This window comes from Puccinia triticina, chromosome 3A (assembly GCF_026914185.1).
Source record: "Puccinia triticina chromosome 3A, complete sequence".
NCBI lineage: Eukaryota > Fungi > Basidiomycota > Pucciniomycetes > Pucciniales > Pucciniaceae > Puccinia > Puccinia triticina.
In genome coordinates this window covers 3,295,833-3,320,642 of record NC_070560.1, presented here as the reverse complement: position 1 = coordinate 3,320,642, position 24,810 = coordinate 3,295,833, and the positions used below count along the sequence as shown (strand labels likewise).

Sequence of the window (24,810 nt, the reverse complement as noted above, 5' to 3'; positions counted from 1 at the left end):
GTTCACAAGTATAAATAAAATAATATACTTGATTTGAACCCAAAATTTCAAGTTTCTTCACTCATGAGTAACAACTCAAGGCCATCCCTGTGTTGGCCAACTTGCATGGTAAAGCAACTTTGAGAGGCTTGCCCTGATTGTGTTGGGGGGTCAGGGAGCCAGCATGCATTTGGCCTTGCCCTGAATGTGGCTATAACCTGAATTGTAACCTCAGCGCCTATGCCAACATGGCCTTTGCTGACTTCCAAGTCCCCCAACCCAATTGTCAATATTGTTCCTTTCTTCTCTCTACTTATCTTAATGGACATCTGTGGTTTAGCTGTAGTATTAAACTTTGTAATGTATATTTTGTGAAGATTTGTTGTGTTCAGAAGAACACCTCTCATAGTTCTCTTTCTTGTGGATATATATCCTCAGTTGTAACCTAAACATCTCTTCTTTTTATTAGTAACTCAATGAACCATAGATATTTTCAGCTCTTGCATACAGTTAGATAAATAGTTGGAAAATAAATGAAAGAATAAGATCCTGCTGTGATCAAGATTTGTATCTCTTGGAAATCAAAATATAAACTTGTTTGCAAAATACAGTTATGGTGTTCAAAGTTGGTTTGCATAATTTTATGCATGCATAAATCATAAAATCATAGAATCTTTTTTGCAGGGGATATGACTGTCTGATTATGTAATACAAAATTTCTTCACCAAAATGTTTTTATGATTTTATGATTTATGCATGCATAAAATTATGCAAACCAACTTTGAACACCATAAGTGAGCGGAGCTATGGATCAATCAAGTTCTAATTGCCCCCGTTGCAAGTGGGGGCTAGGCTCCGCGCGCGAACGCTGAGACAGTAAGCGCGCGCGCTTCAGCACTCGTACTGTTGGATTACACGCAATCCGACAGTACGAGCGCTGAGACAGTACTAGCGCGCGTGCTTCAGCGCTCGTACTGTCGGATTACACGCAATCCGACAGTACGAGCGCTGAGACAGTACTAGCGCGCGTGCTTCAGCGCTCGTGCTGTCGGATTACACGTAATCCGACAGTACGAGCGCTGAGGCAGTACTAGCGCGCGCTTCAGCGTGTAATCCGACAGTACGAGCGCTGAGACAGTCCTAGCGCGCGCGCCTCAGTGCAATACAACGTAACTACAGCGGAGGATGCTGGGTTTCATGATAACTTTCATCAATATGTCTAAGATGACTACCGCGACGAGGATGCATTCACAGCTGAGCAGGAGCCGAGGCGTCAATGCTTGTCGTATTAAGTAATATAAACCAGAGCTCTCATGATATTAACCATCATTACGATATTATCCATCCTTCCAAAATGAGTATGGCTGTGACGGAACCCAAGCTAAAGAACTGGCGGAAAGGTTAAACACAACAAGACTTGGGGAATAAGAAAAACAATTCAATCTTGAGTGATAAGAAGAACGATGGGGAAATCTAAGAAGAGAAGAGGTGGAGTGTAAGTTAATTAGAAAAAAAAAACGATGATGTGGACACAAATGCAAATACAAGTTATTGAAAAACTGACATGGTCTGCAGTCACGTCAGTCGTTTTCCTCATCCTCATCCTCACCATCTTGATCACGACAACCACGGCTTTCTTGATCAGAAGCTTCATCTTCCTCACTGCTATTAACCACAGAGATCTTGCGCGGAGCTTTGCGACGAGAAAGACAAGCACGTTTGTTATGAGAAGGAAGGTGGCCCTTGTTTTCTTCTTCATTGGAACTAGCATCTTCCTTGAATTTAACTTGAACCCACCCTTCACCAAGGGCTCGCAATATCCTTTCTGAAGTTTCAATTGAGATAGCGTTGATTGGCTGACAAAGCTCGTCTGCAATAAATCTATCAGGATTGTTTCGTTTGACCTTTACTGAGATATGCGCCGCTTTCAGATCGCGGGCAGCATTTTTTCCGGGCCAGCCTCGAAATTTCTTCCCGCCTGCATTATCTTGAACCGCAATATTTTGTCTTTGATCAGATTATGGAACAATTTATGCAAAAATGTCGACTTACTGAGAAGGGCAAGCAATTTTTGGCTGATAAGCTTTTTATTATCTTTTAGTGTGCCTGTGCGCCCAATTTGATTGGTGTGAGTATCTGTGCACAGGGCTGTGGGAATAGATCGCTAAATACTCACCTTGGCAATATTTGTCCTTCTGATGATCTTCTTGCTCGTCATTGTTGGTGAGCTCGGCAAGCTTCCGTTTCTTTTGAGCTGGCTTGCTTTTGCTCACAGAGGCCGAGTCTCTCGGATGGATTTCATTTACGCATGCGAGCTCGTTTGGATCTTTGTTGGTGAGTTCGGCAACAACTGACATACCTGCGACATATGTGTGAAACTTGCGCAAGGGATCACCGTTGTTTGTGAGTATGTTTAGGAACGCGTTGCCCATCTTTGTACCTTCTTGGATGAACAGATCACCCAAAGATTTAGCCGAGGCAACAACAAGCATTCCTTGAATTCGATGACAGGCGGCAATCTCGTTCATCTAATCCATTTGCATGTAACAGCTTAGCTAGTATTCACCACAGGCCTGAACAAGCAGCCTCAAACAAAAGTGACATACCCTTCTGACCGTTTCTTTCACCCATCGCCTGACAAAGGTGATACTCTTTTGGTTCGAGCCAAGAGTTAGTTTTGTGTTTGAGATGTGAACATCTCTGGCGGTCTGGACTACGCCATTAGTGATTTCGAGCGGCTTGTCTCCACATATGGATTCGAGAAAGGCCGGATCCTTGTACTTGAGCTTGGTGGCAGGATCAAAGGTCTTCCATACCTGAGCAACGGCGGTGCACCTTTCTTTAAGTTTTAAGACGGCTACAGCTCAGAGAATGGATTAGTTTGTTGAATCTATTCAGAATAATCTGCGGGTGACTTACTCTGAGAGAAGATTTCCCGTGCCTCCGGATCTTATTGGCAGAAGTTGTTATAGCTGGTTGGACCACGCATGCGGTTGATCTGGCCAATGTGCATGTACAGCAATGCTACGTGAAGTTGGTAACGGATGGCGAAAATGTAGAGTTGCCGCTCGAATTCGTAATATAATTCATCGACCTCTGCTTTGAGGTACGACGGCAGACATTTTGATGTGGCATGCAGGGCCTCGTATTCTCGTAGCTCATCAAGCTCCATACCAACGATCTCCTCCATAATTTCTTCTGGAAGCTCGGTGATACGGTTTTTAGCATTTTCTCCATCATCTGCAGGTGACTGCCCTGGTTTATTCACGTTTCCAGGAACGCAGGTGTTTTCTGATTTGATGTCTTTCTTCCTGCTGTCAGCGGCATTTTCACTGGCATCTTTGTCCGATTCGACTTCATCTTCCGGGCATGGGGGAGGATTGGAACCGCTAGTGGGTTGGGTGTTTGAAGGGCAACGATCTTTGGTGAGATTACAGAGGATCTTGTTGATTTCAGCATGATTCTTCTTGGGAAGAGCTCTGCTGTTGTCCGCGGGAACTTGGTTCTCTTGAGGAGCGCTGCGAGTGACAGGGGGAACTTGGTTCTCTTGAGGAGCCCGGCGAGTAACAGGGGTAGTACCAACGGGAGAGTCAAAAGATTCGGTGCTGGCGGTATGATCTTGATAAAGATTTGCTCGTGTATAGTTAGGCGGGACGGGAGTGGTTCCAAAAGGCGCGCGGTGAAAAGGACCTGGATAGGAATTTGGTTGTGCGTTGTGACGAGGGAGGTAAGGAGTTCTTCCAAAAGTACCGTCCTGATGATAAAGATTGCGATGGGGGCCAAGTGCTGGGTTATTGGGCTCTAAAGTTGGGTGGTGGCCTTGGGCTTGTTGGTTGACGGGGGCGCAAACAATCTCACCCCGACTGTCAATAAAGTATATCTGTTGAGGTTCGCTTCCTAGCTCGTCGAGGTTATGTGACTGGTTGTGGTTGGTGGCATTCTGCGAATAAAAGTTTCCAGTAGGCTGGAATTTAGGGTTGGGTAGGCCATATTGAGGGTTGCGCGAGTTGTGTGCTGGGGTGAAATTTTGCGCTCTTTGAAGGTGTAGTTCGTGGTTGGGGTTCATGCTGGTCGCGGGTTGATTTGAGACAATTTGGATTGTTTGGATCGATGAGGGTGTTGGTTTTCTGTTGAGGTGAAGGGTGTGAATGAAGGATAAAAAATGGTGTCGCGACTTGGTGCGGTTGGGTAAATTTTAAAACAAGTCAGGGGACTTGGCGGGGAAAAAAACACCGAGTGGCTGAGTGGTTGAGTGGTCAGAGTGGCCCGAACTTTGCAGGGGGGCGTGGGCTTCTAACCTACCTGACAGGTGCATGACATGCAGGCTAGGTACTGTGTAGACATAGGGTCCTCAGGTGAATGGACCCCGAATCTTGGTCGGCTTCGAATGGGAATGTGGTGAAGTGGGCGCACCGAGATGTGTTGAGTTCGTGGACGCGACTGACTCTGAGGAACCAACTCTCATCAAGAGATTATTAGGACTCAGCCAAAAGCCCTTCCGATGTACTGTCTAGTTAAACAGCAAAAAACACAAATGAGCTGCGAGATGCTGATAACAAGAAGCACTTTTCTTTACAGAGAGCACCTTGAAGCACTCAGTGAAGGGTCTGCTTCAGTGTTCAATGGTCAAACGCGATGATTGATGATGACAAATCAAACAAGGCAAATGCCCAAAACCACTACATACATTCTCCCGGGAAAAATCCTTACCAGAGCAGTGCAGTCAAAGACATCGCAACAATCGTCGTGATATGCGATTTACAATCTCTGAGCCAAAGAAGGTGCTAGTCTTATTCTGGGGGTGTCAACCGGCTTGTATTCGTCTCGTGAGTCTAATGCAGTAACGCGATGCATTCTCAGATACACCAATTCTAGTGCTGCAGATTGGCAGCTGTCACTGTCCATGGCTACTTTGCCTGTTGTTGATTTTTACTAGGGGCTGTTGGGGCAGTTATCATATTTGACATTCACTTTTTGTTGATTGCAAGTTAGTACAGTTGAATAGGAATAGATTGCTGATAAGAGAGAAGGGAATGAGGGAGATAACAGCTAAGCTTGTCCCGTGTTAGAAATGGATTGATTCCAGAGCTCGGTAGCAATACGCTCTCGTTCCTTCTTCAGATAGGCGTCGTTATCCAAGGACGTAAGAGGGTAGCGCGGGAAGTTAGAGCAATTGGGCTCGGCGGATTCGTCTGTTTCGTCGAAGAGGTTTTCGAGGGGTTCGTGTTTTCGGATAAAGTTCCAGAGCATGCAAAGTGCATAGACCAGTCGGATCTGCTTGTCCAGTTCGACTTCTTCATGTGCGGTTTGGAGGATAAGAAACTTCCTTTTCATACAGCCAAAGATCTCTTCGACTATGTTCTTTCGAAGCGTTGCGTGTCTGGAGTTGAACAGCTCTTCCTTATTCTCGGGTCGTGTAATTCCTCCAGAGGATTTCTCTTTGGGATCGTAGCGCGCCCCTCGGAATGGAATCATGAGGCCTTTTTGAAGTTGATATGCCGGATCCGCTAAGAAATACTTCTTCTCTGGAATCTTCAATTGTCCTTTTGAAATTGCACTATTAAACACTTGAACATCGCTTGCACATCCTTCCCAGCCGGCAAGAACGTTTATAAATTCGTAGTTGAAGTTTACTGCTGCGAGCACGTTTTGAGATATCACCCCGTGTCGGTTCCGCCAGGGATCCTGGACTTTTTTGGGGGTACCGCTCACTGGGATAAAGATCCCATCAAGAGCTCCTATGCAGTCTTCGAACGGTTCGTAATCGGGATTTTCTGCAATGTCTTTCGGGAGCCGACATCTTTTCGTAGTCATCTTGACATATCTGGGGTATATTTCGTGCAAGGCGTCGAGGACAGCGCCGAAGTACCTTCAAAGAAATCGACCCGAAAATCAATTCAACGAAGCCCATAACAAAATAGTGAGACTGTGTGGGCGGGAGGGAAGCTTACCTTTTGACTGTGTACAAGCCACGACGAAACTTGACAGCGGTTTGGCGCATCGAGCTATTATTGCAGACGATATCCAAAAGATCAAGACTTGTTCATCGATCGAGACCGAACGACCGTCTTCGAGAAGCTCATGCGAGTCCAACTGTTCGACCAGGTCGTCGAACGTTTCACGTTCCATTTGCGTAATTTGTTTGAAGAGTTCGGGACTAGCCTCGTTGAGTAAGAACCGAGTATAAGCTTGGCCGCCATCGCCATATTGCTCGTTGTCGATGTCATGTTGGAGTCCGACAAGCAGGACAATGGCCGCTCCGGCAGCCGCGATACATGCGACCTGGTGTCTGTCCATCTGGCTGATTTTGATGGCGTGTGGTCGAAATTGAAGATTGACCTTTCACCGAGCTTAACCAAGTCCCAGAGTGTCCAGACTCCGAGCCCCCGGGGGGTATGTAGGGCAAATCTGACATTAATTATGTAGCAGATCCCCGAAGTCGCAGATGATGGATGGTTTATGTAGACTAGATTTTCGCAGAGGATCCTAGAGGATCTATGTGGCTGTTTGGGCTCCAGATGATTTCTGGGAGGCCCTACATAGATCTCGATGGTGACTTCCCCCGGATTCTTGGCGTTTCAGGGGGCATCTGTTTTTTTTTTTGGCTAGATTGTCAGGGCCTCCATACCGCTGTTGTGGTGGTTTGTGATAGAAACGCATGTGTATTGAACAAACTACCACGCTGGAACCTCATGTTCCGGTGTCTAGTGAGCTGCGGATGGTAACCCAGTAACTGGGTTACAACACCGCCCCCTCACCTAGCCACCGGCCATAGAGAGAAACAGTGGAAACTAAATACAAGGTGATAAGAATTGGAGATAGGGAAAAATATAAAGAAGATTTGAAGAAGAAAAAAATAAGAAAAAAATCAACAGATGGAAAAAGAACAACAAAAAGGAAAAAAAAGAGGAACAACAGCGGTAGAGAGAAAAAGGTATCAGTTGCCCAACAGGTGCCTCCTCAGACGCTCAAAAGGTTCACGCGTCAAAGACTTTGTCAGTATGTCCGCCAGCTGTTCATTAGTTGGTACCCAAGTCAAATCTGTCTTTTTCTCAAACAGAGCATGGTTAGTGATGTGGAATTCTCTGTCAGTATGTCTAGCCCGTTTGTTGGAGGCATCGTCAGTCCCAATCTTAACCGCGGACTGATTGTCACAGTAAAGGTTACCTTTGAAATCAATTCGCAAAATATCTTGTAGTAGGTGCCGGACCCAAAGAACCTGTCTCGTCGCTATCCCTAGCGCCATATACTCCGCTTCACACGTCGAAGCAGCCACTGTTGCAAGCCGCCGAGAGGCCCACAGGATGGGGCAGCCTAAGAACGTCAAGAAGATCCCATATGTGGACTTACTATGTTCTCCACCCCACGACGCATCACAGTAGCATTGGAGTGCTTTCGGTCCCTGGACGGGGCGGAGAGTCATCGTCTTCTCCTTTGTTTGCGCCAAGTAATTCACTAGATGCCGCACGCCTTTCCAGTGGCTCGGTCCCGGTGATGCTGAGAATTGTGCTAAGAAGTTAACTGCAAACGCAAGGTCTGGTCTTGTCCCTACGGCCAGATAGCTGAGGGACATAACAATAGACAGGTAAGCGGTTGAGGAGGAAGGGTCTCCTTCTTGTTCAGACGTGATGTCCAGGTTAGCAGGCAGGGGAGTCTTTGCCGTAGAAAATCCATCCCAATGGAGACCCAAAATTTCGTGTACTAGCTTGCACTGGTCGAGCACAAAAGCATCAGAAACTCTTACAATGTTTACTCCTACGATCAAATCAAGTTTGCTGCTCCATTTTATCTCTAGCTTGCCCTCCAGCGAAGCTTCAAGCTTCTTCAGGATCGCTTCTGAGTCGCCCGTGACGATCCCGTCATCGACGTGGATCCAAATCACCCCTGTCTTGGTTTTGTCTTGAAGGACATATAGACTCGAGTCGTATTGGCTAGCCGAATAACCCAGATCGAGTAATATCCCCTTCAGGTGGAGCCACCAGCAGCGCGCTGCCTGCCGGGTTCCATAAAGTGCCTTCTTCAGCCAGAGTCCTTCGCCATGCTTGAGAGTCATGCCTTCTGGCGGTCGGATCCAGATCTCTTTGTCTATATCTGAATTCAAATACGCTGCCACAAAATCAAAGGAGTGAACTGGCCAGTTGTAAGCTGCCACCATTGTTAGTACTAGACGCATGGAGACAAAAGTGGCTGTCGGTGCGAATGTCTTCTTAAAATCTATCCCTTCTACCTGTGTGAAACCTTTCGCCACATATCATGCTTTGTAGCGAGTGACTTTCCCGTCAGCCGCAGTCTTTACGGCAAAAACCCAGCGACCGTCAAGCGCTTTCTTGGTGGTGTCTATGATCCAAACTTCCCATACTCCTTTCCGATCCAGGTTGCCCAATTCTTCCTTGACTGCTGCTTTCCAGCTCTCCCAGTCATCGGATTTCAGCGCCTGTTTGTACGTCTTCGGGATTCCTGCCAAGTAAAAGCCGCAATTCCTGATCACATCATCTACAAACTTTTCTTCCTGTTCAAAAGCTATTTCGTGGGAGAAGTCTCCTAGCGAAACACAGTTAGTAGACGGGTTAATGTCAATTGGGGTCTTCAGGGAAGACTTTGTTTGCTCTAGCGTCAGCATTGTCTTCTCCGGGAAACACTCAAAGGTAGCCCACGCCGATGACACTAGATTGTCCAATTCTGGCACCCAGAACAGCCAACCTTTGCTGTCTTTCAAGTGTGCGATCACATGGGCTTTAAAAGCCTGGTCAGCCAGTTTATTCCTTTTCTCTGGTGGTTGAAGAACACAGGCCACACTACCGAAAATCCGCGCTACATCCAGCTGTGGTTTTCTTTTGAAAAGCGCCTCAAAAGGAGTGACCTCGCCGCTCAACTTGTTCGGCAGCCTGTTGAGGGTCCACAACGCCCATTCAAACGCGAATCCCCAGAAACGTTGCGGAAGGTTGCTGTTGCCGAGCACCATCCTCCCCATTTTGGACACCGTGCGATTGAATCGCTCTACCACGCCATTTTGATAATGGTGGTACAGTAGGCTGTGTTCTGCCCTGATGCCTTTGCCGCCTAGAAAATCCGCGAGGGCCTTGTTCGCAAACTCCCCGCCGTTGTTGCTACGCAAAACTTTAACTGTCAGTTCTGTTTGCTTTTCCAGTCTGATAATTGCATCCATGATATGCTTGTTAGCATCGCTTTTGTTAGCCATTATCCTAACCTCATTGTAACCTGACCCAATATCCTTTATTGAAAGTACATACTGCCCTTTGTGGTATGTTGCGACCGGGAAAGGGCCCATCAGATCAACATTCAGGATTTCCAAAGGTTTTACTGTCCTGTTTGAGCTGCCGAGGACATTTGTCCGAGTACCCTTGTGTATTGCGCACACCGGGCACCGCAGCTGGCCAGAAGGCATCTTTTCGGGCAGGCCAAACGCCGCCTTTTGATCTATCAGCTTCCTTATTACCCTAAGGCTTGCATGGCCGAAAACCCTATGCCACATTAGGAGAGTCGTCTCGTCCTTCGTCAGATCTTCTGGTCGCCATGTGAAGGTAGGGGACATCTCCAAAGGAGATACAAAAAGGTCTTCCGCTGTGCTTTTAGCTGCTAGACTCAACGGGCATGAAGTCAGCTTGGGAGGCGGCATATCAGTTGTATCATTGCATAACGGAGGTTCTTTTGAAATATAGGAAGAAACAGAATGGGAAACAGGTAAAGAAATGGGAGGAGTTGTTGGAGCAGTTTTGAGAGGAAAACGGATATGAGACGGTGGACATCCAGATAGGGTAGGCGGCAGCAGTCGGGGCAGGCACCACTTGTTTGATGCTCTTCTGAAAGGACAGGAGAAGAGCAATTGCCAGTCTGACGAGAAGATATCAAAAGCATCTTCTACGTGATTGTAGAGGAAATGGGAGTCAGCTTTCCGTAGCGCTGCTAGGGATATAAGCGTTGACAAAGCCCGCTCACAAAAAAGTACTCCTTTAAGAGTTACGATTTGCCCATCCCGGGTTGGAAAAGAGAGGTCCCCAGTCCCTGTGATGAAGGAGCCGTCGCCCTTAGTGGCTACACGGAGGGGAATAGGACAAGATAGGAGCTTAAAAGAGCTAAGTGCGTACCTGTCTGCAGTCAAATGGTGTGTGGCCCCAGTGTTGATGACCGGATCATCACCGTCACCCACCAACAGTTGGCTGAACCGAGGCACAAAATCCTGCCCCAGCTCGTTGTCCAACACTCCGATCTCGAGCAATCTTGAGGTTGATCCCTGATTTGGGACTTCTTGCAGTGGGCAATTGGGAGTCGATGGTTGTTTGTGGTTTTCTTGGGGGGCTTTTTGACTGTAAGGGGGGAAAATCGGTGCTGCTTGAACGATATTGGCGCGGGACTGGGAAGGCTGTAGTTGATTTGCCGATTGAGCTGACCGTTGCCGGTGATCAGGTCGGTACAGGTCCGGTTGTCGTGAAGTCGGTGGAGCATAGCGACTTTGGGCCTGCGGGGCATAGTTTGGTTGTGGCAGGCCCAAACCCCCTACAGAGTATCCTGGCGGTGTGACAATCGGGTACCATGCATTGAAGTTACCGGGTGCCATGGTTGGCGCCGGTATTGCGAACGATCTTTGAGGTGGTTGAAACTGTCTGCCCGGAAGTCCTGATGGAGCTGGTCTTTGTTGGGCATATGCCGGGAATGAATTTGGGGGTTGGCTAAAGTTCTTCCGTTGAGGAACAGGGCACTCGGATAAGAGGTGGTCTGGGGATCGACAATTCCAGCATTGAAGGCCTGTTATTGCCAGTCCTTCCACCATTTCGGGTATTTCCGGCCACACCTTTGGGTCAAAGTACTCCATTGCTGTAGTGATGTGGGAGTCAACACCGGTTTGATATGCGTCTGGTACCGAGGTTGAGAAAACTGTGGAAGAGGTTGAGGTAAGTTCTACCTGGTGCTTGGCAATGTTGATGTGTTTGAGAATCTGGTCTGGTGTGATCGCTAATTTTGCTTTCGTCCTGCTCGAGCTTGCAAAATCTTGCTCAACTCTTCAATCCACTTCCCGGCGCAGATCAGATCCGGTTTCCAACGATGCTTGCAGGACTAGTCCGCCAACACTCTCCCGGTCTAGATCCAAACCGAGTGAGTGGAAGTTGTCCAGTAGTTTGAGGATTTGGGCGATTGCCTCCGAGCTGCTGGAAAAGTCGGACATCTTGATGTTCTTCAATTTTTCCCAGATCATCATCTGTTTGGCCCTGCTAGCCGTATGAAAACGACTACGAAGGTGAGTAACGATGTCAAAGCAATTGTTGTGGCGGAGCATACTGCGGTGCATACTGCTATCGACCGTCGCCAGTAGGAGGGATCGACCTATTTGTTCCTGTACTGGATCGGTACACGCCATTGAAAACCAGGCGCCGTTGCCAAACACCTCCCTCGCCAGTTCGCGCATGATCAGATCCCATCCGGCGAAGTTGGAACTGCTGGGACTGAGCTTGTCTTTTGCTGTCAGTCTTGATGTCGCGTGAGAGACAATTTGGCCTGGTGAGCGACCATGGTACAACGACTGGACTGACGCCTCCTCCAGGAATCGGTTGACTTCGTTTGCTGTGTATACTGGTACGTCACCGTCGTCTTCAGGGGCTGGTGGTCGGTTTCCAGTTGGGGCTGTCTGGTTCGCTCGGGAGGCTGGTCGGCTTTGTGAGCTAAAGCGTCGATTTTGATTGGCGTTCTGTACATTCGAGGAGAAGGCCGCTGGAAGGCCCCACGGGTTGGTGGTGGGTTCTGGGGAGTGGGTGTTACGGATCGGGGAAGACATGTTCTGGGAGGGCAGAGGATGTACGGGTAATTAAAACAAAAAAGAGAGAAGAAAAAAAAATGAGGATGGGAAAGACGATGTGGTAAATAACAGAGTAGCAGGAGACAAGAAAAACTATGTGCGGATAGGTGCCAGCTGAGGTGATCGAAAAACTCTATCTGATATCTCCGTACTATTTTTTTGCTACAAACAAAGTCAGTCCCTTTGGTACCGAGGTAGAAGGTTTGAGGTAGCTAATCTCTGGCTGACTCCAAAAGTAGTTACTTTCTAGATTGGATTAACCAGGGACAAGAGTTGCTGAGGAAAGCAATGATGATGTCGGAGAGTTTGATGATTGTGTAAGGATAAACGGAGTCGGAGGAAAATGCTTTGGCGGATTGATATGATTATGGAAGAAGATACCCTACGCTGGGCGACGATTTCAAGAGACGGAATTCCTACGCTGGACAGGGACTTAGATAGAGAGGTGGAAAAGGAAAACAGGAAAAGAAAAGGGAACTGCTCTACGCTGAGCTTACTGAGAGGAAAAAACGGAGATGAGGGCTCATGACCTGTGGTGGTTTGTGATAGAAATGCATGTGTATTGAACAAACTACCATGCTGGAACCTCATGTTCCGGTGTCTAGTGAGCTGCGGATGGTAACCCAGTAACTGGGTTACAACAGCTGTGACTCGAAGGCAACAGCTGCTTCAGCCCACTCGCAAATCTCATCGCCAACACACCTAACTTAACTAAGTCCCTCTATTGGAGGGGGGACACTGTCCCGCAGGGACCCTCCAAAGGAGGGACTTATGCACTATGTCAACCCCGTGGCAGTAGAGAATTAGAAAAATGATCTTTTTCAATCCTCTCTGGACGCACCATTTGTCACCAGGCAATGAAACTTTGGGGGAGCAAAATGTGCACAACATCATGGAGTTTCTTTGTACATATTTTACAAATTTTTTGGGGCCTTGGGTGCCCCATGAAGTCCTTTTTGTGACTGACAAGTGTTCACTTCATTGTGCATTCCACATTTTGCATTGTACAGAATCTGAAATTGATAATGTTACAACTATGATTGCAGCTCAACCAGAGGAGTTGAGGATGAGAAAAAATAGTAGAAAGAAGGGGACAGCTTAAGCCATCCCAGAAATTCAAATTAGAAAAAAAAAGGTTCAGAAACTCATGTGGGAGATTGGTTTTAAAAAAGTCCCCACCAAAATGCCTAATTCTCTACTGCCGCGGGGTCAACATAGCGCGTAAGTCCCTCCTTCGGAGGTTGCTTCGCTCCCCCAAGGAGGGAATTAGCTAAGTTAGCAACACACACACGTACATATAGTGTTTTGAATAAAGCTTGGATGATTTCTCAAATTTTCTGGTTTCGTTGACCGAGGTCAACTCCGTGTTTTGAATAAAGCTTGGATGATTTCTCAAATTTTCTGGTTTTGTTGACCGAGGTCAACTCCATATTTTTGATATCCTTTCCACATGGTGCATCTTGACAGATGTCAGATGAGGCCCAAGGCTAAATCCACCCCCGGAGCCAATTTCCTCCAGTAGGGGGTGAAGGAGTTAGGTTAGAGAAATACCGAGTTCATTTTCAGAACCAGAGCAGCTTCTTTACCCCACCCACCACAGGCCATGACCATCAGCCGTTTCCCTCTGCCAGTATGGGCCGGGCAGGCAGAGGCCGACCGAGCGCTGGGTTGTGACACAAAGACATCCCGGGCGGAAGTCAATATCAAGGTTTTGTTTAAAGTTGGGTCTGGCTTTTACAGTTTGGTGTGAAGTTTAAAATAAAGTTACTACATAACGAAACCAGAAAATTTGAGGAAAGATCCAAGCATTATTCAAAACACAATACCAGGTGAGTCAGGAAGTGCTTGTACATTGAAGTTAACACTTTCATTTTCACAGCTTCATCATCTATACTCTCGCGTTGCCACAATCTAGAACCAAAGAGTTCGCGTTTTGGGTAACGTTTAATGCAACAGCTTAATAGCCCGGTTGTCACCAAAATGGAACTTGGACACCAGCTTTTGACCATTTCTGATTAAAATTTTCGAAATTTTATGAACTGATCAGATTCTTCATATATCACTAATTCTGGATTCTGATTTTTTATGTAGATTTACTGATAAAATTTGATAAAAATAGGGGTAAAGCGGCCAACGCGATCCGGGCAAATATTCAATCTCTCCGTTACTACTAAACCAACGTAGGATATAGATAACACATCGTGGCTTTACCTATTTGTGTAGTTTTTTTCTCTCTCACCAAGACCTAGGAAGTTTCCACCCCAGTAAGTTCAATAAGAAACCCCTTGGATAACCTCGCTGGTACATACACGCTGATGCCCCTAAACCCGCCAGAAATTTCAACATGACAAAACAATACATAGACCATGTTATTCCAGCTCTTTGTTGTTGCTCTGGCTTGCACTACTACCCTTGTCCTGGGGACTATTGAAAACCAACCGAGCACGTCAGGCAATCTCCAGCTGGCGGAGGAACAAACCAAGAAAGACAATGACTGGAGCCGCATTGAAACAATCCCATACATGGCGATCAACCTTTCACCGGATTGGGAAGAGCTCCACGTGTCTTATTCATTTTCCCTAGACAGCTATGTAAGGGAGAGGCGTATGAATTTCCAAGCAGTAACTGATAGCGCAATGAAGGAAGGTGACAGCCTCCATAGGGCTCTGTTAATTTTTCAGCTGCCTTACATCCCGCGGGGTAAGTGGCTGGTGGTGGATTATCACATCGAGGGAAAGTCGCATTGGGAAAAGTACTTGAATGTTAAACCGATCCACAAGCTTCAAGACATTATAAGTGATTCAATTAACAAGGTCCTTACCAAGCAACTTGACAAACAACCATCCATCATTCTTTTCCCAACACAAGGATACCTTCACATTCAATATCCAACGACGACCTCAGATCAGAAAACAGAAAGCTACATACTTCTACAAGAAAAATTGGTAGACATGATGTCGTTAATGGATCTAGCATTGCTTGCTGAAAAGCCTGCAGACGGTAAACTCTCCACCTCCATCCCAAAGCAAAAACATCCGACGTTGCGCGCATTCAATCAACTAATCAAGGCCTCCAAAGAGAACTCAAAACATCCTCTCCCAGCTTCAGATCCATTAGGCAACCAACAAAAAGTGCTACCCAAAAGATGTTGGTCACATCCAGACCCCTCAATGTTTTATTTTGAGATAAATGATCCACTATTCTGTAACAGTCTGAGTTAGAGTGTGGAAAGTCTTCCTGATCTCCCTGTGTACATAGGGCACAAAGTTTGGGTTCCATGAACATTTGAATCTTTCTTTGAATTCAAACCATCAGCAGCTTGTGTTCTCATTCTCTCTCTTGCAATCAAGCCAGCCACCTCCCTGTTATAAAATTGGGACTGTTTTCTTTTGACTGTGTCCACCAACACCAGCCTAAAGCTTTATGTTTTTCTTTTCTTTTCTAGAAACATTAGCCCTGTTTCTGACAGTGATACCCTCACTGATATCACCCGTTGAAGCTATGATAATGTAATTACTTAGAGCATTTCTAATGGCACCACAATTGCTGGACCTGTGAAGAAGTACAATTCTGGACAGCATATTTACACCTTCAACCGGCACTGGGTTGCTCCACTAAGCTAATGTTAGTGGGCACTAACCACTAGTTTGGAGAGCTGTGTGCAATATGTCTTGATCAGTCCTGAAGGAACAAATTCCAGGACTTGAGCTAAACTCTGGTAGGTCTCTAGGTGGCTGATCAGAAGAGACCAAAGACTGCACAGTTTTTGAGACTCTATTTGTTGAAAGTCGTGCGCTCGTGCGCTCTCTGCGGCGCAACTCACACCGTGAATCAGTGAAACAACCAGTATCATCAAACCTAACCTAAACTGTCCGATACTTCCGGCACTCACGCCTCCACACGGTCGTCTCACATCATCAATCCTCAACCCAAATCTTCTTCTCAACAATATCCCCACGTTCTTCTCTCCCTTCTCAATCAATCATCCGCTCTGATTCATTGACTAAGATCTGGCAGTCTTTGTACCTCAACTACATTGTTGAATCACTTCTCCGAACTCAAGCTCCGGCGAAGCCTTAACTTGGACAGCCTTTCTGGCTTCCAACTTGGTGAGAAATGCACCTCCGCATTTCTGATCTCTTGTCGACATGGCTCCTCCAATCTTCAACGCTAACTCCACCTTCCTTTTTCAGTTTCCTGTCATAGATCTAGTCCTCAATTTTCCATTCTTACATTGTCAGATTTGTTCCTATAACTATACGGTTTGTTTCATTTCTTTTCTATCTTCTCAATCCTCTCGACGACTAATCATCTTATCAATCCCACACAGCCTATCACACTCTTCTATCGTCCACTATTATTGTTGTCTTCTTTTGATCATCTACAATAGCCACAGGGTTTGTTTATTTCATTTCTCTTTCAGTATCATTGTCACATTGCTTGTTCTTACATTTTTTGTTCCCAGTTCTGGTTCTTGGTTGTTTGAAATTTAAGTCAGGTTCTTTACTATTTGGCATTTATTTCAGTTGGTATACATCAACAAGGGTATAGTGATGGGTATGTTGAGTTGGTTGAGGAGCTGCTAATTACAGGCAAGAGTGGAGTTGATGGTTGCAGATCAGGGATTTGCAAGGCTTTAGGGAGAAGGCTGCCCCGTTTTCCATCTAGATTTCTTGGGCAACACAAGTGGAGCAATTAGAGCGTTCTTGGGAGATATCTGGTTTTTGAAGCAATGGGAGCTGGAAGTACTCTTGATGGGGTGGGGATGTTCAGTTGTTGTCCAGTGCCGGCGGCGGCGAGGCAGCTTCACTCGGAACTGTCCTCGTTGAGAGCGGCAGTGACGACATCGCCAAAGACGATCGGCAGGTTATATCGTTTGAAGTCGTCCATTCTACTGCACACCTTTGGCCGCAGGTGGGCATTCAGACATTCGAGGAACGCGCTTCGGGGCTCGTAGTTGCAGTGATGATACATTGCGCGGAGTTCCCAGTGAGTGAACCTGTGATAGAAGTGCTCGGCGGTCTCCTGCTCGCCCTGGCGGAGCTTCTGGTACTCGTCTTGGACGAGACTTCTGTTGTAAGCTTGGACGAGGAGCGGGGGGAGGGGGTTGAGAGTCTTGGCCCATCGGCAGAAGCGGGTCCAATCGCGAGGCCCGACGGGCGAGGCGAGCGCTTGGGCGAGCGCATCGAGCGCGGGTCCTGTGAGCAGCCGGATGCCGACCAAGTGCCATATGTCCCGGTGGGCGTGTCTGATCTCTAGCATCAGGGCGAGGGCGTCGAGCCAGCGCCACACGTCCGTCGTCTTGTGGCCATCGTACGTCGGACAATTCGAGTACGGCCACTGCTCGACCACCCAATCCACATCCCGCTGCCGGCCCTCGTCCGGGCCCACTCCTTGAGACATACTCGTGACTGGCCGCCCCGGCGTGGTGTTGGTGTTCAAGACTCGGCCTTGCACAACTTTGCTGGCGCGCACGATACAAAGCGCTAGAGCTGGCGCTTGCGAATGAGTTCGAGGGTGTGGATCAGGTCGGATGCGTCGGTGGGCGGAATGTGTGGGACACGCCGCCCAGCTTTATCAAGTGGCAACGAGGACCCCTGCACGGTTGCCATCGCGTTTGATGTATGTAACCCTGGATAGGCCGGACAGGGCCAGACCAACTTGAACACCCCGGCTTGGGGAAATAAACACGCCAGGTTCGCCAAGCAAGGTGCTTACTTGATGGTGCGCCCATCCTGGAAAACCCGGGTGTTTTTCCTCCAATGACCCCCCGGTTTGATGCCCCGGTGCTGCAGCATACATGCAGGTTTCCGCCTCTGCAGCCGGGCTTTTATTCACAGTGATACAAATATGTGGAATGGATCGAGGGTGGTAATTTTATCAGATGGCAGCGGCTTGTTGAACCCCACTGTAGTGTGCCCAAAAGTGCCTTCCAACTGCGTCTTCTCTCCGGTGGAAGAACTGGATTGCTGCAGTATGTTTTCCAATCCAGAGCTGGGTATGATGGTATTTTTTTCTGGCTAGATGCTAGGAATTGATCTTCAAGGCGTCGAAGCCTAAGCTGAGCAAACGTGTTCTGCAAGGTGATTAGTGGGAGCATGGCAAGCCTGTTGGATGGTTCCCGGCCATTGGGGGGCGCGCACGGGGCAGGCGCGGCTCACCCGATGCACTGCAACCGGCTGACGGGGCGGCGTACTGTCTCAGGGACGATAATCGGGGGGGGGGGGGGGGGGTGCTGTGCTGTGTGCATGTGTTTGCTGGCGTGCCTGATCCTGGCGAGCTCCTCTTGCCGGCCCGGGGTGTGCTGTGATCTGGCTTATTTTGCTGGCGGTTGGGGCTGGGGCGATCAGGGGCGATAATAGATGAGCACCATCAAGGTTTGCAGGCGAGCATGTATGTACATAAGCGGCCGGATCGGGCGTTTCTGTATATAATAAGCCGCTGCGATGCTCTTCTCGGTCAGCCACTGCGAAATGGCTCGGATCCGCTTCAACCTCTTCTTCTTCGCCGCCATCATCCTCCTCCACCTCACCCAGCTGCTCGTCTTCCCCCTCGCCGTCATCCTCAACGCAACCATCCTCAGCCACTGCAGGCTGCACTACAAGTGTCTCGCCCGCAAGACATTCGCAATCATCCTCATCCTAGTCACCCAGGTATGTACCAACTCACACTCACTAACGTACAGGCAGACAGAGACTGAACCATCCTGCTTTCCAGATATTTGCGCCTACCCGCCTCGTTCTGACCGCCGATGACTCCTTCGACCTGGCCCACGCCGTCCACAGAGACACCCACGGAACCATCGTCGGCCTCGACTTGCCCTCCCACTCCAGTCAGTCCCCACAGAACCATCCCCAAATCCAATCCTGCCCGATCACTGATCCCCACCCCTGCCCCCTCCGACAGTCATCATGGCCAACCACCAGGTTCATGCTCTTTCTCTGCCCCATCTTTCCGTGAACAAAAACCGGCCCCATGTGTACGAATAGCTGACCACAGCTCTGTCGCTTGGGCAGATATATGCCGACTGGCTGTATATATGGTGCGCAGCCTTGATCATCCACGGGCAGAGGCTCCGTACTGACGAGTGGTCGTTGCAGGTCTCTGGCGTACCTGGCCGACATCCACAGCGCCCTGATCATCATCCTGAAAGCCTCGCTGAAATGGGTCCCGCTCGTAGGCCCGGTGCGTCCCTAGAGCCCTATCTCGCTGGTGGACCGTCCAGCTGACGAGTTTCGCAAAAAGGCCATGCAAATGTTCTCCTTCATCTTCCTCAACCGCTCCTGGGCCACCGACAAGAAAGAGCTGCTGGACCAGCTGGACACCTTGGCGGCAGACACGCGCCACCCAGACGTGCCCGCGCTCGACAAGATCGGGCTGCTGATCTTCCCGGAGGGCACCCTAGTCAGTGCGTTGACCCGGCCGATGAGTGCACGCTATGCGGCCAAATCCGGCATCGTGAGTCCCTCTCTCTCTCTTCCAGGTGGGCAATACGGCAGCTGATCCCGTGCGAGATAAGGACGACCTGAAACATTGTCTGTTGCCCCGGTCTACCGGCTCGCTGTTCTGCTTGCGCGCCCTCAGCCGCAAAGTGCCGACGCTGCAGCTCATCGACCTGACGATCGGATACCCGGGCGTCCCAGCAGACGGGTACGCCGCCCGCACCCTTCCCGTAGAACTAGCGCAGCTGATGTGATGGTCGGGCAGATACGGGCAGGACTATTACACGCTCCAGTCGATCTTCGGCCACGGCCGCCCGCCCCCGAAAGTGCACATCCACATCAAACTCATCCCCGTCTCCGCCATCCCCATCGGCACCTTCCCCTCCCCAGCCGACCAGGCAGTGGCAGCGCAACAGGAGGCCAAGGGCACGACGCCCAAGCGCGCCGAGATCGTCGACCCCTCGCCCGATGAAGTCGCCCGCTTCGACGCCTGGCTGCGCGCCCTCTGGGCCGACAAAGACGCCCTCCTCGCCAGCTTCTACAAGTATGGCCGCTTCGATCCGCCCCCCATGGCCTCACCTGACACACCGTCCTCCGAGAAACTGGCAGTCAAGGAGCTGCCAGCCGGGGAACTGCCAGAGAAGCTGCTAGCCGGGGAGCTGCCTGTCGAGAAACTGCTAGCGGGGGAGCTGCCAGAGAAACTGCTGGCCGACTCGCTGCCGTCTGGTGCAGACAAAGGCCCGTTCGAGTGCCCCATCAGGCTCAAGTCCTCGCTCGACCTCATCAGGACCGCCCTGCTGACGGTCCCTGGCCTCAGCCTGCTCCTCTACATCTCCAACCGTCTCTTCTTCCGACCCTAGCCCCCCTCCTCTCCTCCGCCATTTCTGTATCTCCATCTACCCCACTATAGCATGCATACTTCTGTCTTTTTGTTTTTTGCTATATTTTTTTTTTCTCGGCTGGATGCGTGTGCGGCTCGTTCTTTGTGTTCTTCGGGCCGCGAGCAGCGCAGTCTTTCCTCTCGTCTTCTGCGCTTGGGTGGTGTGTGTATCGTTGTAGCAATCCGACGCTGCTGTCGTCGTCGTTGTAGCAGTAGAATAGTGGCAGTAGTAGTATACGTGTATGTTAGAGTGAGATGTGTACATAAACTATCAAAAACAGCAAATTTAATATTTTGTCCATTTGCGTCGATGTGCGGAGTGTGTCCCCTTTCGGCGGGCAGCGTCCGAGCAAACCTGACCCGCAACGCCCACCTCACCGCCAGTCGAGCATGCCCTCCACCCAGCACTTCGCATTCTCGGTCGGCTGGATCGTCATCAGCGCCGTGAGTGTGGCCCAGCACAATCCGCAGAACTTGTCGAGCTGACCCTGCAAGATCCCGCCCCCATAGTTCTCGTACGGCTACCACATCTCGGCCTTGAACGGGGCGCAGGATGCGATCAGCTGTCGCTCGAACAGGGCGCGGCCGGACGACCAGGCGCTGTACCCATCGCTCTCGCTCCTCACGCCCTGTATCGCGATGTCCGACACGCTCTTCGGCCTGCTCACCTCCTCGTACACGGTTGGGGGCTTTGTGGGCTCGATGTATGCCTCGCGAGTAGCGACGGGGCGGGGGAACCGACGGACGCTAGTGTTATCGGCGCTGGCGATAGCCGGAGGGTCTTTAGTGATGGCGCTGGCGAACATGTTTGTGCTGCTGCTGCTCGGCCGGACGTTGGTGGGTGTGGGATGCGGCCTGACGACGGTGCTTGTGCCGCTCTCCCTGGCCGACGTGGCCCCGTCGACGATCCGCGGCGCCATAGGCGTGACCAACCAGCTCGCCATCGTCCTCGGCATCTTCGCCGCCCAGATCCTCAGTCTCCCGCTGGCCACCGCCTTCCGATGGCGCTGGATCTTCGCCTTCTCCGCCCTCGTCTCGCTCCTCCAACTCGTCCTCGCCCCCCTGCTCGCCGCCGACTTGGCCGCCGACCCGTCGTCGGACCGCTCCGACGACGACGACCCGCTCGACTTCGAGCATGAGGCCCTCTTGGCCCCCGCCCACTCCATCCATCTCCAGCCGCCCTCGGTTCCCCCCCTCCCGCCGCTCTCCCTCGCCCAGTTGCTCCGCGACCAGCCGTGGAAACTCGACCCCGCCCTCGCCAGCGGCCTCGCCATCGTCCTCATCACCCAGCTCGCCCAACAGCTCTCGGGCATCAAGTCCAGTCCCTCTCCCTCTCCTCCCCCTCCCCGTCCAGCTGAGCGGCCTGCTGACGCCCGCTGCTCTCCTCAAACAGCGCGGTACTGTACTATTCAACGTCGATCATGAAGTCGGTCCTGCCGACCAAAGCGCTCTACATCTCCATCTTCGTCACCGCGATCAACGTCCTGATGACCTTCCCGGCGCTCTTCCTGGTCGACAAGCTCGGCCGGAAGCGGCTGCTGGTGCTGTCGGCGGGGATGATGGCGGGGACGTCGTTGGTGCTCGGCGTGGCCATCAACCACGAGCTTGCCCACCTCTCCAGCCTCGCCATCGTCCTCTTCGTCGCCTCCTTCAGCCTCGGCCTCGGGCCCATCCCCTTCGTCATCCTCTCCGAAGTCGTGCCCGCTTACGCCGTCTCCGCCGCCGGATCGCTCGGCCTGGCCCTCAACTGGGCCGCTAACTTCCTCGTCGTATGTCCCCTCTTCTCTCCGACCTCCCTCCACCCGACTGACTTTGGGCCCCGAGACAGGGACTGGCTTTCCTTCCGCTCCGCAACCGCTTGGCTACCCCGGACGGCGACGGCGACGGGAACGTCTTCTTCATCTTCACCGGCCTCGGCGCCCTCTCCACCCTCCTCATCCTCCGCCAATTCCCCCGCTAGCTTCTCCCTCCCCCCCCCTCCAGCACCAGCACGAACGACTGCGAGGCCCCGGTCTACTGCCCGTCGTCCGCCGCCGCCCTCGTCTGCGCTGCTGTTTGGACCCGTTTGCCTAGAGTGTCCACATTGCTTCATCTTATCATCCCCCTGCTTTTTCTCTCTCTTTCCCCCCATTCGCCTCGTTCTTCTGCTCCTCTTATCTCTTCTTCCCCCGCCTTCCTCCCGCCTCCTTGTAGACTACCACACCCCCGCATGCATATTTATCCACCCCTATACATACATGTATTCTCTTTTTTTCTCTCTCTCTGTCTCTCTAAGTTGGCCCGGAAAAGCGACACTCTAGTCGGTCTTGTACGTGTTAGTTGTGCGCGCGCGTGTGTATGTATGCCGATGGCACAGGTCATACTTTTTCTGTTTGGCTCGGCTTAGAGGCTGAGTAAACAATGGACGGGAGGAGAGAGGAGGGGGAACAGCGTGAGGATTTCGGGCGGCGCGCGGGGTGGCCCGGTCTTGCGGGCCTGTGGTCGCCGGATGAAGGCCGGGGCCGTCGGGGCCCTTTGATCGCGACCAGGAGACGTTTCAGAAGACTCGGTCAGGGACAGCCCCGGATGGTCACTGGCTTTGCCGGCGAGGCTTCCCCGCCCACCATTATGCAGTACGGCTCGAGTGGGAAGAGATCGAACGGTGAGCTACGAGGGGAGGAAGTCGAGGGAGTATCGGCTGTTCTCCTATGCCAAGGCGTAGACAATCCGGAAACCTTTCCCAGGCACGCAGCGGATGTTCTCCAAACATCCTCCGTGGACCCTACTCCGCTGGGAGCCAAGAGGAATGCCACCACTTACACGCCCGGAGTCGTCCTCCAGAGAGCACATTTCAGCGTAGCCTTAGTCCTCGGCCATGGAATATAAAAGCAGGGGGAGATTGTGAGACCCCCCTTGAGGCCTCACAAGCAGGGATTACATAATCCACTCGTCAGACTCTTAGACTCGGAATCCCCGCGCCCTCCTAGCTCAGCAGAGAGAAGCTAACCTCTCTCCTGGGCTAGGTGAGCATTTTTCCTTCTTCCTTATCTTCAGTTGTATTAGAGAGAGAAGCTAACCTCTCTCCTGGGCTAGCTCTTGCAATATAAGTGGTTCCTAGAAAAGTCTCTCCTTGGCTTCGAGCCAACGTGCCAACCCTGATAAGCGCCCAGTGAAGAGTCCCAGAGCGGACTCTTACACTTTTTTTTTCTTGACACCACTTTTCATGGATCCTTTCGCGATGGATCCCTTGACCTCGTCTTCCGCTACAAGCAACTCGGCTTCGACCTCGTCCTTGTCTTCGTCACCTCCCAAATCTTCCATCGACCTCGATCCCTCCTTAAACCCCAATAAACCAGCGCGAGTAATCATCAAACTCCAAATCGAGGGACGCTATTTCAGAGCTCTTATTGACACGGGATCCGAAATTGATCTTATTTCAGATCGGGCAGTCGATGAATCTTTTCTCGAACGTCGCCCCCTTGCTAGGCCGAGTCAAATCAGGTTAGCGCTTGGGGATGGAACAGCGAGACCCCTCTCAATTCTTCACTTCGTTGCTACATCTTTACGGACAATCCAACCGGTCAGGGTCTTTGATGACGTTTCCCTGCGGGTTGGCCCGGTCCTTGGCGATTTTGATCTCATTCTAGGCACGCCATTCCTGCATTGACATGGCCTGCAAGTTTCAGTCGAAGACCAGTCTATACTTTGTTCCAGATCCGGTCTGTCTTTCCCGGATTATCGCGCAGCTTCATTGGAACCCGCCGCGGTAGACGCCATCACAGATCAGTATCCGTGCGAGGCATCAGAGAAGCAGATTCTTCGAGAATTCGCCAACCTCTTTCCAGAAGACATACCAGCGGTAACGGAGGATTTGGATGAATCTGGCCCGACGAACGGACCTTCCTTTCCTGCAAAAATTCAGGATGCGGCTTCACGAACCCGCCACAAGATTATCTTAACCAATCCTACCGCCGTCATTAATGAACGTCAGTTCCCCTATCCGCCCAAGCATCTCGCGGCGTGGAGGGTACTGCTCGACCAGCACATCAAAGCAGGACGGATCCGGCGCTTGACCAGCCAATACGCGTCCCCGAGCTTGATCATTCCTAAGAAAGACCCGACAGCCTTACCACGATGGGTATGCGATTACCGCAAACTCAACAGCCTCACGGTCCGCGACCGTTCTCCTCTACCTAACGTCGACGAACTGGTCCGATTGGTAGCTTCCGGAAAGGTTTTTTCCATTCTTGATCAGACCAACGCGTTTTTTCAAACACGCATGCGCAAGGAGGACATACCACTAACGGCAGTAAAAACCCCATGGGGACTCATGGAGTGGGTTGTCATGCCAATGGGTCTCACTAATGCCCTGGCAACCCACCAGGCTCGACTCGAAGAAGCTCTTGGCGACCTCATCAACGATATTTGTGTCGTCTATCTTGATGACATTGTCATTTTCTCCAACTCATTCGCGGAACACAAACAACACGTTCGCAAGGTTCTCCACAAGCTCCGGGCTGCTAATTTGTATTGTAGCCCCAAAAAGACCAAACCATTCCGCACCCGAGTCAAGTTCTTGGGCCATTGGATCTCAGCAGATGGTATCGAGGCGGACGATGAAAAGGTCGCGGATATCAAGACTTGGCCCTCCCCGCAATCAGCGAAGGGAGTCAAACGTTTCCTCGGTACAGTCCAGTGGATGAAAAAGTTCATCTGGGGAC

At 50.5% G+C, this 24,810-nt stretch overlaps 4 protein-coding genes across 4 annotated transcripts; 1 reads left to right on the top strand and 3 right to left on the bottom strand.

Annotated features, from left to right (window-relative positions):
* Positions 1–1,559: 1,559 nt before the first annotated feature.
* Positions 1,560–4,045, bottom strand: PtA15_3A396 (uncharacterized protein; the record flags this gene model as incomplete). The annotated part of the gene is made up of 6 exons (XM_053167360.1): positions 1,560–1,957; positions 2,032–2,085; positions 2,156–2,507; positions 2,586–2,836; positions 2,899–2,928; positions 3,022–4,045. 6 exons carry the CDS (start codon positions 4,043–4,045, stop codon positions 1,560–1,562), a joined length of 2,109 nt encoding a protein of 702 aa, XP_053018585.1.
* Positions 4,046–16,594: 12,549 nt separating this feature from the next.
* Positions 16,595–17,400, bottom strand: PtA15_3A395 (uncharacterized protein; the record flags this gene model as incomplete). The annotated part of the gene is made up of 2 exons (XM_053167359.1): positions 16,595–16,986; positions 17,286–17,400. 2 exons carry the CDS (start codon positions 17,398–17,400, stop codon positions 16,595–16,597), a joined length of 507 nt encoding a protein of 168 aa, XP_053018584.1.
* Positions 17,401–18,234: 834 nt separating this feature from the next.
* On the top strand, positions 18,235–22,070 carry PtA15_3A394 (uncharacterized protein; the record flags this gene model as incomplete). The annotated part of the gene is made up of 9 exons (XM_053167358.1): positions 18,235–18,246; positions 18,394–18,441; positions 18,506–18,620; positions 18,695–18,767; positions 18,889–18,973; positions 20,453–20,554; positions 20,621–21,426; positions 21,504–21,879; positions 21,939–22,070. The coding sequence occupies 9 exons, from the start codon at positions 18,235–18,237 to the stop codon at positions 22,068–22,070; spliced, it is 1,749 nt and encodes a 582-aa protein (XP_053018583.1).
* Positions 22,071–22,492: 422 nt separating this feature from the next.
* Positions 22,493–22,939, bottom strand: PtA15_3A393 (uncharacterized protein; the record flags this gene model as incomplete). The annotated part of the gene is made up of 2 exons (XM_053167357.1): positions 22,493–22,756; positions 22,910–22,939. The coding sequence occupies 2 exons, from the start codon at positions 22,937–22,939 to the stop codon at positions 22,493–22,495; spliced, it is 294 nt and encodes a 97-aa protein (XP_053018582.1).
* Positions 22,940–24,810: the final 1,871 nt, after the last annotated feature.